General features: G+C 36.6%; 1 protein-coding gene across 1 annotated transcript in view; it reads right to left on the bottom strand.

Moving 5' to 3' along the window:
- LOC124535682 (mediator of RNA polymerase II transcription subunit 12-like) overlaps positions 1-13,381 on the bottom strand; it is a 31,781-nt gene that overhangs the window by 1,404 nt on the left and 16,996 nt on the right. Inside the window, exons 28-44 of the mRNA XM_047111989.1 lie at positions 12,970-13,090; positions 12,717-12,758; positions 10,005-10,190; positions 9,112-9,199; positions 7,982-8,145; positions 6,655-6,778; positions 5,941-6,053; positions 5,185-5,326; positions 4,008-4,252; positions 3,145-3,340; positions 2,575-2,655; positions 2,289-2,428; positions 1,807-1,909; positions 1,003-1,107; positions 668-791; positions 217-326; positions 19-116 (exon numbers count right to left, since the gene is read on the bottom strand). Coding sequence (XP_046967945.1) covers positions 19-116; positions 217-326; positions 668-791; positions 1,003-1,107; positions 1,807-1,909; positions 2,289-2,428; positions 2,575-2,655; positions 3,145-3,340; positions 4,008-4,252; positions 5,185-5,326; positions 5,941-6,053; positions 6,655-6,778; positions 7,982-8,145; positions 9,112-9,199; positions 10,005-10,190; positions 12,717-12,758; positions 12,970-13,090 — 2,182 coding nt within the window. The remainder of the gene's footprint in view (positions 1-18; positions 117-216; positions 327-667; positions 792-1,002; positions 1,108-1,806; positions 1,910-2,288; positions 2,429-2,574; positions 2,656-3,144; positions 3,341-4,007; positions 4,253-5,184; positions 5,327-5,940; positions 6,054-6,654; positions 6,779-7,981; positions 8,146-9,111; positions 9,200-10,004; positions 10,191-12,716; positions 12,759-12,969; positions 13,091-13,381) is intronic.

A 13,381-nucleotide genomic window follows, 5' to 3' on the forward strand; every position in this document is an offset into this window, starting at 1 on the left:
TTTCGTGAATTATCTTACTTGGGTTGCATCTGTCCCATCTGGTTTGGCTGCATTTGTCTTATACCTTGCCTTGGGTACGGTCCGCGAGGGTGCGGCGCTCCTGGGTAACCACCACTCTAGATAACCACGCGAACAGGCATTAATATATTTTATTCGGTTTTTGCTCATGATAATCGCGCAAATCGGTTCGCTTGTGTTTGCAACTTAAAGTTTTACCTGCATCTGTGACATCTGCGTGAACGGTAGCCTCTGCCGTAGCATGTTGCTGAGTGCTTGCTTCGACTGAGTGTTGGAGGGGGGCGCCACTCCTCGCGGGCTTACTCCTGCTGTGTATAAAATAATAATAATAAATATGAGACAACATCACATACATTACTCTGATCCCAATGTAAGTAGCTGAAGCATTTGTGTTATGGAAATCAGAAGTAACGACGGTACCACAAACACCCAGACCCAAGACAGCATAGAAAACTAATGGTAATCTACATCGACTCGGCCGGGAATCGAACCCGGGACCTCAGAGTGGCGTACCCATGAAAACCGGTGTACACACCACTCGACCATGGAGGTCGTCGTGTAACGTAACATTGATTTTTAATTGATTTATAATATTATTATTATTATGTTTGATTTCTCTACATGTATTTGGATACTTCGTTTAACAAACCTGGTGGATTATAATATCCTTGTCCGGGTGGCGGGAACCACTGCTGCTGCTGCATGAACTGCGGCTGCTGTGCGGCTGCGGCGCCAGTGGCTGCTGATCCGCCCGGCGTGGTCGCTCCGTTTGTCTTAAATATGTATAATAAAGATGACTATAACAGAAATGATAATTTATACTCTGCTATCAAAATGGCATTAGTAATTTAGAGAGTTGAATTTTAAATTGTCGTTCGCTGTTTAGAGCAAAGAGTTACTTTAGCATGTGAAGCATTTTGACTGCTACATAACATAACATACTAAATATATAATGTACTATGATATAAAGTTTAGACAATTTACCGGAGTTGTTGGTTTCGGCTTTTTACTGATTTTGTTGCTCATCTTGCATGACATCTTCCGGCCTTTACCGGAACCAGTGGGGCTGGAGTCCAAGCTTCCATTGTCCTGTGTAAATAACTTACATATGTATTTTAATATAGATTTTATTTTTGGTTATTTTTTTATTGTTATTTTTACACTTCTGCAGCGTTATTTGTTAAAACACTCTTGACACTCACTCGTCAAATGTTGAAAACGACTTACATTAATATGATATTTAGATATTTATGGCCAGTAGCACGTGTGTGAGCATTTTTCGATATTTTACGGTTGGGTTACATATATTATGAAATTGTTCTTGCAAAATAACTCTAATTTACATATATAATATTTTTGTTAGGGTGTACACTATACACGTACTACAAAAAGTCTTCCCAAAAACAATATCTTACATTATTATGTATAAAAACAATAATATTTTATTTTAGCACATTCAGTTGAGTAGAAATAGTTTACAAAGCATTAGTGCAGTTAGTTACACCTGCTAAAGTGCAAGTAAATAAAATACCGTTAATTGGGTAGGTTTTTACAGTTTATAACAAAGTATTGTTTGACAAAAGTATTATTAGAATAAATATTTTTCTTTAATTTTTTTAATTTAAAATCATGTCCATGTGATATCTTCGTAATAAAAATTATTACTATTTGAGCCAATCACAGCTAGCCTTTTATAATGAAAAATAATCCCATAGGTCGAACATGACATCTGCGTTTAAAATGATAATGCATGCATGCATAAACCGAACATTATATTTTTGTTCTTACCTGTTTGTTGTCATTTGTGTCCAGATCTTCCGGCGGCAAGGGTAAAGGCTCCAAGTAATAACTCAACGGTTTCACCAGACTGTGTGTGTGGTATTTCAATAACCTATGGAAAAAAATATAATCTATATTGCAAACAACTCAGTATTAGAACAGCATGGGGCAATAACTTTCAAACATTCCCATCAAGATTGTGAGGCCTTAGACCAGCAGTGGCACGTTTATAGACTGTTCACAGTACACGTTCAATGTCACACGAGTTTATCAAAAGTTCATCCCATTGATTTGGTACTTGTTTCCTTTGCCTACATGAGGGGGGGGGGGGGTCGAGTTTGGTTAGGCGCTTTGTGGAGCATGCACGGAATACAGTACTTTACGTCTTTTTCTGCACTTATATAATTCAACCATTTATATTAGTCAGGCATGTGATATTGTACTTTAAATTACATAGAATTTTTAATTTAATTCGAGAACGTCATTATCACCTGTGTGCATTTTCATATGTCAGTGGTTTCCTCTCTATCTTGGTGGCCGCGAACCACGCCCAAGAAAGCGGCGCGGGGTTCCGGCCTCCCTCCACCAGCTCCCAGCTCGACACACGTTGCTTGTCCGTTAGACGAAGACCCTGGAATTTAGAGCTGCTATAATATCACCAGTCAAAAACATATGAGAAAGATGATGTATTTAATTTTTTTTTTCATGTAATAGATAAATGTACTTAAGTATAATGTTCTTGGTTGGTATGTTAATTATGTAATTAAATTAACGTACCTGCTTCTTGTCGCTGTCAAAGCCTGTTATCTTGTTCCCTTTCTGATCCACGAGACAGCCGAGAGGTTCGCAAGCGATGACCTGCACACACAAACGTTACATTCGAATAATATTTAATTAAAAAAAAAAACCATTCTATTTTAACTTCATCTTCACTTTCATATGAAAATCATCATTATCCATCTATCTTTAAAAAAGTATCATTAAAGACTTTATTTGTCGATTTAACATCAATTAGCAATTTGTTGATGTGCATGTATATTTAAATAAGTTTACATATATTAGATCAAGTTATATATTTATAGTTATGTGTGTATTATTATATTTTTTATGGGGTATATGATTTATCAAAGTAATTATAATCCTTCCACATTTGTCTTAGAACTAGTCCTCTGCTCAAAGGAAACCTGGAAGAAACCGCTGTTTTAGCAATAAGGTCGCATTAGTGCAACTTTTGTTTAATCCACATGCAAAATTTTGTTTTAAGTTTAAAAAATGGGAACTGTCACACAGATATACTTGACGTTTCAATAGTACTTGTATCAGAGTCAAAGAATTGTGATTAGATACCTCTATGATTGTGTTCTTTGACAACGGCAGTAGCTGTCTGACGGCTTGGACGCTCGGTCCGTGGCGGTCCCCGATCTCCTTCTTCAATTTCTTCATGAGATTCTGATAGTGCTTCCGGTTATTGTCGTCGCTGCCCTCGGCTAGCGTCGAATGTATCAGAGTTGCGAGCATGTCGATCAATGTTGTGAACAAGTTGCTGTGACACAGACTATAATAAATTTATTGTAGCGACGCAATCACGGAGCCACGCTACGCAGCAAGTCGCGTATGACGTCAGCGACATAATGGTTACAATGGTCTGTATTAATATGCGGTTTTAAATGCATTTTTGTATTATCAGTGACTATGAATAGAGCCCGAAGCGTTTTAAATGGTTCGACTTGCTGCGTAGTTTACGAATGACCAGACACAGGAAACCGAAGCACTCCACCGGGTTAGTTGTGTGACAGAAGTTTGGATGATGTGATTCTGTTGAGTCGATTCAAAGTACATACGAAATAAGCAATGTCCCATGTGTCTTATTAATTATTTGGAATCATTAATTCTTATTTTGAAATCACGATTCTTCATTATAATATTTAAATTACAGATACAGATAACAAATACAAAAATCTTAACATACAACAACGAATGATTTTGATTCAATGTGAGTTTTAAATAAAACGTGAAAGAACAAACTACTAACTTCCATGAGGACGTACACAACACACGGCTATAGGGAGGGAACTCTTACCACATCTCATACATAGTGTATCTCAGAAATGTTTAACACTCATCTGTATTTGAAGAATTCATTGTATACGGTTAAACAGTTCGTCTGTGTGTGTGTGTGTGTGCGTGTGTGTGTGTGTGTGTGTGTGTACCTGTTGTTGTAGGCGTCGATGAGCTGGTGCGCGACGAGCTGCGTGAGCAGCAGCGCCCAGTCGGCGGTGAGCTGGTAGGAGCGGCGGATGGCGTCGAACATGCCGCCGGCCAGCGAGAAGCGCAGCTGCAGCGCGTCGGGCGCCGCCTCGTCGTGCCACGCGTCGCCGCACGCGCTGCGCTCGTGGTCGCGCGCGTGCGTCAGGTAGTGCGACAGCTGCGCGTGGATCGAGCTCAGCAGGCTCTCCTGCGGGCCCACACTGTTAGTCGAGTACCTACCACCTACCACCGGTTCGGAAAGTAGATTCTACCGGCAAGAAACTCAGTAGTTACTCTTTTTCAATACAGTGTAAACTCCATGTAACGTCACTCGATTTAACGGCAAACTAAAGCGTCGAAATCAATTGGTTTTAGTTGGTTAAGCTTGTATTCTATACAATGATACACTCTTCAAACCTACATCGAAGTAGACAACTGCCTGCTTACAACGGCTTCACTCACAGACATAGAAATTTTGGATTCAGTGAGAAAAACTGAGGTTCAAGAACAAAGAGATGAAGAAGATGAGACGGATGAGCTTGAGCCTCCACCGAGCGTTAAAGAAGTTCTGAAAGCAGCTAAATAATTGGAAAATTACTTCCTTTATATCAGATATAAATAAAATAATTAAAAATACACAACAAAATTACTGGAGCAGCAAAGGTATCAAACAAAAATAACAGAGTATACGCAATAGCGTTCAAATAAGATATATATTTTTTGTACATAACTACTAGCAATAGACTAAAATAAACTTTTTTGTCGAATTCTGATTTTTCTTCTCTTCGTTTAACGACCACTCTCTATAACGCCATAAATTGCACAGTCCGTTCAGTGTCATTATATAGAGTTTACACTGTATTTAAAAAAAACAGTCATGTTAGTTTATTACAATTACATATGTATGTATGATGTGATATATCCTGCCTGGAAGTCAACGAGTAGTAATTCTACGTATTTTTATCGTCTATATAATCTTGTATTGAATGATACGCCTTCTGTACCAATGTATTTTTTTTACAAATGATTTAAATTTATGAAACGGCAAAGTTAAAAATTACTGTGGAATTTCATTATAGAAACAAAACACGTGTGTACCGTCAGAGCAATAATTATTTAAAAATAATTAATTGTTTATACCTTCTGATCGTCCTGGTTCCGCAGACAAGTCAACACGAGCGACAGTAGCGGCTCGTTGGCGAGTCGCACTGCGGAGGCACCGCAGGAGCAGCTCCCTCCCCCGCCGACTCCACGCTTTCCTCCACCCCCGGCACCCGATGAACTATGTAAAAAAAAAGTAGTAACAGCCTGTAAATTTCCCACTGCTGGGCTAATGGCCTCCTCTCCCATTAAGGAGAGGGTTTGGAACATATTCCACCACGCTGTTCCAATGCGGGTTGGTGGAATGCACATGTGGCAGAATTTCGATGAAATTAGACACATGAAGGTTTCCTATGATGATGATATGAACTATGACATAAATAACAGTGGATACTACCTACCATAGCACGGTATAGTACGACACAAATTAGATGTAGCATCGGATAAATGCAATGGAATGAAAATAAAACCGATCACTGCCGATTTACACAAACAATAGAAATAGCTTCCTATCGCGCCATTCGACGGTATTCGTCGCTATAGATTCACGCGTCAGAGAAAGCAAGTGCATGTAAAAAGACGTGTTAAATTGACAAATATATTGGGTCATATGATATTACAAGTTATTACGTTTGTACAAAGATCATATTCACATGAGAAATAAATATTGATAATTGGGTATAGCGTACTCAATTCGGATGTGATCGGTTTTACGAATTTTGCCGATGCGACATCTAAGTTGTGTCGTAGTATACATACCTGTTACTTAAGGTGTATAAATAGTATAAAACTTACCCTTTATAGCTAGGGCTCTGATGGCTCTTGCAGTCCCGGTGAGAGCCGCCGCCACCGCCCCCGCCACTGGAGCAGCTCCCGCTGCAACCGGCACCCCATCCGCTTTCTAATATCTGACAAAATAAAGCAAACTTGAAACACACTTCGCGTATATTAAAAACTCTGAGAATGGTACAAAATTTAGTGGACATGAATACATACAATTTACACTACTTCAATTATAGCTGTTATATAAACTATGTGGTTATATAATATATAGTTGGAAAGCGTGCATCTTAATCGATGATTGCGGGTTCAAATCCAGGCAAGCACTACTATATATATGTGCTTAATTTGTGTTTATAACATCACACAGAAGGAAAACATCGTGAGGAAACCTGCATGTGTCTAATTTCATCGAAATTCTGCCACATGTGCATTCCACCATCCCGCATTGGAACTGCGTGGTGGAATATGTTCCAAACCCTCTCCTTAATGAAAGAGGTGGCCTTATCTCGGCAGTGGGAAATGTACAGGCTGTTATATAAACTATTAATATTTTTTTAAAGTATTTGTTCTGCATACCCTACCTAACCGGTTAATAACATCACTGTACGTTAAAGTAGTAGTAGTACTCGATAGAGTATAATAAGCCTGCCCGTCTATGGCTGACTTGATTATACTCTATCGAAAGCACCATCACTATCTGCCATATGAGATAAGTAGTGCTCTAACCTGGCCCGCCTGTTTGAGTACCCTTCCCTGCACGGCGGGCGGCAGCTTGGCCACCAGCGGCGCCACGAGCCACACCGACTCCGACCACTTGCTGGTGCTGACCACGCCGCGCTCCGTGCCCATCCTGTATCAAATGACTAAAGCTGTAGCAAACCGTATGTATTCGTTACCGAGTAACGGGTACGCCATCTAGTACCGAATACCGAAACGTTTCTCCGAAATACATTTCGTTACTCGTATGTTTCGTATGATACGAAACATGCCAGTGTTTGGTGAATATTCTTGATTTATCATTAGCTTATTGTTTAAATTTTATTGTCAATTCATAATTTTCAATACCTATTTTTTTTGCATTTTCATTATAAATAATCGATTGTGCTATTATTGAAATATAACATAAGTTAACGGTGAAAAAAATCATAATAGTAAACCGAATATCCATTGCAAATTTAGTAGATTCAACTAGATTCCATCAACAGTTCACTTGTAGGTCTACCCTTTACCTATTAAATCGAACTAAATTTATATTAACTCAAATATACGTAATGTAAACAATAAACATCATATACAGTATACGAATTGCATACGCAATACGAATCGTTTCGTCGCTCTAACATAACAGTATGACATGAGACATCAGAAGTAACTATAGTTTGTTCGCGTTAAGAATGCAGTGAGTTGTCATTGTTTACCGGCTTTACTCCGCCCCCTGACCAATCAAATCTTTTTTAACAGCAGGGTGAAGGTATATGCATATTTGTGTTAAAATTCCAACAAATTATATTTGTTTTAAAGACTAAGTATAATGAATTTAAAAAATACACATTAAAGTAAAAAATCGAATCGGGGTGTTTAATCAACAAAATTCTTAACACTAGGTATATACAATCGTTTGCGAATCTTGCCATCGCGATGTAGAAATTTACATATTTTGACATAACGTCATCTAGTAGCTATAGGTTACATTAATTATTACGTGTACAGCTTGAATAAATTAAATATAAATACATAAATAAACAAAATTTAAATTATAAAAATAAAAATATCAATTAATAAATAATTAAATGTGAACTTGACTTTGTAATTTGAAAAGATTTGATTGGTCAAAGGGGGCGGAGTCAGGCCGGTAAACAATGACAACTCACTGCATTCTTAACGCGAACAGACTATAGTAACGATACGATAGTAACGAGTACTGATTGCTATAGTAACGAACACAATAATACGTTTTTTTCCGTTACTTTTCAAATGACACGGTTATATGAGCGCAACGAGTGTTAGCTACGTATTGCCCCCCCTCCCCCCTCCCTATTGTTGGCGGGGCGACCTGTCCTTGTCGGGCGGCGGCGGCGCGGGCTGCTGGAACACGTTGATGACGGCGCGCGACACGACGTCGAGCCAGGCGCTCAGCTCCGACGAGCCGCTGGGGAACTGCTTGAACATCAGCTGCAGGTCCAACCACGACATGCGCAGCGACCACTGCTCCAGGTTCTACGCAGGTAACGCTCGTTAGTTTACAGACAAACATACAACAGAAATAAGGCAATTTAAAAGCTAACCAAGCAATTACATCATATTAAAACATATTAAAATAAAAAATAAAATAATATTAATAATAAAAATGAGACAAAGTCACATACATTACTCTGATCCAAATGTAAGTAGCTAAAGCACTTGTGTTATGGAAAATCAGAAGTAACGACGGCACCACAAACACCCAGACCCAAGACAACATAGAAAACTAATTATAATCTATATCGGCTCGACCGGGACTCGAACCCGGGACCTCGGAGTGGCGTACCCATGGAAACCGGTGTACAGACCACTCGACCATGGAGGTCGTCGTCGATCATATGGAGTTTCTTTTCTGTTCATTTTTTTTATTTTAGTTGTCAATTTGAGCATTCAATCAAAATCAAAATAAACTTTATTCAAGTAGGCCTTCACAAGCACTTTTGAATCGTCATTTTACAATTAAGTGAAGCTACCGTCGGTTCGGAAAGTAGATTCTCGGTAGAATCTACTTTAGAACCGAGAAGAAACTCAGTAGTTACTCTTTTTTAACATTTAAAAAATACAAAGTCATGTTAGTTATATACAATTATTTAAATTAATATTAGTAAACTTTATTGTGAGTCGAGATGGCCCCGTGGTTAGAACGCGTGCATCTTAACCGATGATTGCGGGTTCAAACCCAGACAAGCACCGCTGATTCATGTGCTTAATTTGTCTTTATAATTCATCTCGTGCTCAGCGGTGAAGGAAAATATCGTGAGGAAACCTGCATGAGACAAATTGAATAGAAATTCTGCCATATGTGTATTCCACCAATCCGCATTTGAACAGCGTGATGGAATATGTTCCAAACCTTCTCCTCAAAGGGAGAGGAGGCCTTTAGCCCAGCAGTGGGAATTTACAGGCTGTTGTTAACATTATTGCTATTATAAGTTACGTTACCTCCAGCAAACGAGTAATCATCGTCTTTTGGTCGAGGTCGGGGTGCGTGTGACTTGCCGAATCCGGATAGCATATCATATGAAGTAACCTGAAATAACAACATATATTAATACATTTGAAATAAGATCAATCACCAATAAGGCTGCTGTTAGATACCTAATACTCGAGCAATACATTTTATATTATGGATAAATAAGGCTTAATGTTATAGGGTAATGCTACTGATATTGTAATAGTATTTATTCTACTAAACATTATCTCCAAACTATTTCAAAGTTTAATTATAGGAAAAAAAAAAATTGGATTCAAATATGCTCTTTTGTAAAATTTACTCGAATAAAATATATTCGACTTGATTTAAAAGAGGCGTCATTGTTGAATGACAATAAATATTATTTTTCAAAATAAATTAAAAAGTTAATGGAATTTCATGGATTTATTAAAATTTAGGAGAGACGTCATTAGTAATATTAATTAATTGATGAGGACCACATCAGTAGATTAAATCAATTTAACCATTGGTAAAACATGAGCAATATGAAATATAAAATGTATCCAAAATGTATCTACTTGGTGTTAGGGATTTGTGCAAGCCCGTCTGGGTAGGTACCACCCACTCATCAGTTATCCTACCGCCAAAAAACAGTACTCGGTATTGTTGTGTTCTGGTTTGAAGGATGAGTGAGTCAGTGTAACTACAGGCACAAGGGACATAACATCTTAGTTCCCAAGGTTGGTGGCACATTGACGATGTAAGGAATAGTTAATATTTCTTACAGCTTCATTGTCTATTGGTAATGGTAACCACTTACCAACAGGTGGCCCATATGCTCGTCCGCCAACCTATACCATAAAAAAAATCCAATATTTGGTGTCGTTCTTGTAACTCTGACCTTTGCGCCTGCCTCGGTGTAAGCATGGAGTCCAGAAGCATATCTGGTTGATAGAGTTCATCAGGATTTTGTAGACATTTCTGTAGGACCCATTCTTCGGAACATATTTCAGCGAGAACGCGCCTCGCTAACGATGACAAAGACTGGGAGGAATCTAGAAGAGTCGATCCTACACCACCGCTACCCCTGTAATTAAGTACGATATACTATATTACTATTAAAAAAATACCAATATCAGATTCCATTGAGATTAATGAGAGCGAAACGATGAAAAAAACACTCCTGTTATTCACAAACACATTAACCGAACTTTTAGGTACGTATAGTACGACACAAGTTAGATGTAGCATCGGAAAATGCAATGGAATGAAAATAAAACCGATTAATGCCGATTTACACAACCAATAGAAATAGCTCACTATCGCGCCACTTGACGCTATTCGTCCGTATAGATTCTCGCGTCAGAGAAAGCAAGTGCATGTAAATCGTCGTGTCAAATTGGCGAATATATTAGGTCATATGATATTACAAGTTATTACGTTTGTACAAAGATCATAGTCGCATGAAAAATAAATTTTGATAATTTTGATTAGCGTACTCAATTCGGATGTGATCGATTTTTACGAATTTTGCCGATGCCACATCTAAGTTGTGTCGTACTATACCAGTAAACATACAAATAAAAAAAAAATCCCGAGTTATTTATAATGTTATACATCGTGAATATTTTTAAGTATACAATGTGAAATTATGTAGCATATAATATGTTACATAATGACACGTTTGTTCATACATATAATTAGTCTTTTACATTTCATGTATTATGTTATTTACAGATTAAAAAAAAAACGATAAGTGTATGCGCGATATTAATTGACAATTAAACAAAATTATTGAGAATATAATAATAGATTTCATTAATAACTCAAAACAAAACCATAATGTAACGTAAAATGAGTCTCTTGCAAGGGTTTTTAAGTAGCTTAACAATATTCCAACGGTAAACTGAAGGTAAATATTCTCTACTAACCTAACCATAAGAGGAAAAAGATAATGAAAATAATAAACATTTCGCAGAAAATTGAAGCGATACCATTGGTCGAGAGCTTGTTTAATCTATGGTAATAATTAATCACTATGGATTTGCGAAAATAGGGGGTTTTAAACGTCGCGCAAAATTGTCATCAAAGTGAAATTTGTATAATTAAGCGTTGTATTATAAATTAAGAAATATTAATCAAAAACTCTCAGTAATGCACAATATAGTTAAGTCATTAGCAAAACGTAAGAATTAAGTAAATCTTTTTCCTGGTTCCATTGAAATAGATTATAACTATTTTATACATTTATCATTTATACACTTATCATTCTTTCTCAATTACTAGTTCGTATTCTTTAAACGAATATAAATTAATGTTCATCGTTATTTAGATACACTTTTTATTAATAGAATTGTTTTTAAACAAGCTTTTATTTAAGTGACATTAATAGGTTAGCAGTATTTACGACACAACCTAAATGTAACATCGGCAAAATTCGTAAAACCGATCACATCCGAATTAAGTACGCCATCCCAAATTATCAATATTCATTTCTTATGCGAATATGATCTTTACCCGAACATAATAACTTGTAATATCATATGATTTCATATATTCGTCAATTTGACACGTCGATTTACATGCACTTTCTTTCTCGAAATGGCACTGTTAGGGTGCTGTTTATATTGGTCGTATAAATCGGCAGTTATTCGTTTTATTGAATTTGCTGATGCTACATCTAAGTTGTGTCGTACTATATCAAGATAATGTGTCTAAATTGACAAGGTTTGATCGATAAATATAGATGTGTTAAATAAAAGCTTGCAATATTATTGACGAATTATTTATATAAAACTGACATTGATATGAAAAAATATGTTAGAGTTTCATTTTATTTATTTAGTTTTCCCAATAATCTTAACATAATATTATGATAATGGTATCAGCAACACAAGAAAAGCAAAGCAACAGATAATTATTGACAATATATTTTAAGGATATTTTTATTACATGAACCGGTAGTAGTAATCTGGTACCCGTAAGAGAAGAGAGGTATGAATTGTTCTGATATATTTTTATTTCACGTATTATTTTATAACTCATTGCTAGTATTATATATGATCTATATATAAGTATATCTATCTATGAAAATTATCACCAGCTTTCGTGAAAATAGTAGGTTGGACACATATAAACTTATATATCCATTGATAATTTTTGGTAAAATTTTCCTATCTTTCCCTCCAAATAAAGATATATATTTTACTAGGAAGGATTACAAGTACTATTAAGATGATAGCATTTGCTTTCCCTTTTCATCCAATACGGGGGAAAACCTACATATCTATTTTAGTTCCGTTCAATTACTAAGGATATGTACAATATTGAAATAATTGTCTTTTTAATAGACTTTAATAAGACAGTAAAATTCTCTATTATATAAAATTTGAAATTATAAATAGTTTAACGCAAAAATCGTTTTCGTTTAAGAAAATCTTTAAAGTTGAACAATAATACGCAAAATAAATTGTGATATAACATTTTATAGATATCGAATTAGTTTCATAGTTAGGTGAGAGGACCGGGCGAGGTGATGAGGTGACAACCACACGGATTTGTGAAGCCATGAAGGTACGTGAATGTGCTCATAACTCATAAAATAAAAACAAACCTAGGAGTTCTATGGCCCCCACTCATCTCTGTATCTACCATCCTAAGAATAAAAAACATTTGTATATTATATATATTATATATAAATTAAAAAACAATATTTTATACGTCATAAACAATAGTGATACTTGAAAAATGTAAATAATAATATGATCTGTGGCATTAGGCGAATTAAAAAATTTGCACGTTTTCTATGTAGATAATAAATAAAGAATTATATAATCTGTTGTTATATAGATAATCAATATACTTACGACATGAGGTCTAGTTGAGCGTCGGTGGGCACGGTGTCGCTGGTCCCCAGTATGTGGGAAAGCTCGCTAGACTTCTTCCCACTGGGCTTGCCGCCGTCCCGAGCCGTAGAATCTCCTACCACTATTGGACATATAAAAAAAAATAAGTTTCCGCAATTATCAAATTAAGATAATGTTCGACACGCATCCAATAAAAGCCACCTAAACTACGGGATTACACTGAGTAAAACAACCGTTGCAAGGTGAACCGACTTTATTCACACTCTGAAGAAAAGGCCCTGTATGTAAACTGGGCGACCCTTATATACCTTCCAGCGAACACAACGCTTGCGCGATTCAGCAATGAGCCGCCGTTGCCTACCGCTTATGACATGATATGAAGATTCAGTTGACAACTTCACTAACGCGATTC

This window comes from Vanessa cardui, chromosome 2 (assembly GCF_905220365.1).
Source record: "Vanessa cardui chromosome 2, ilVanCard2.1, whole genome shotgun sequence".
In the NCBI taxonomy this organism is placed as follows: Eukaryota; Metazoa; Arthropoda; class Insecta; order Lepidoptera; family Nymphalidae; genus Vanessa; species Vanessa cardui.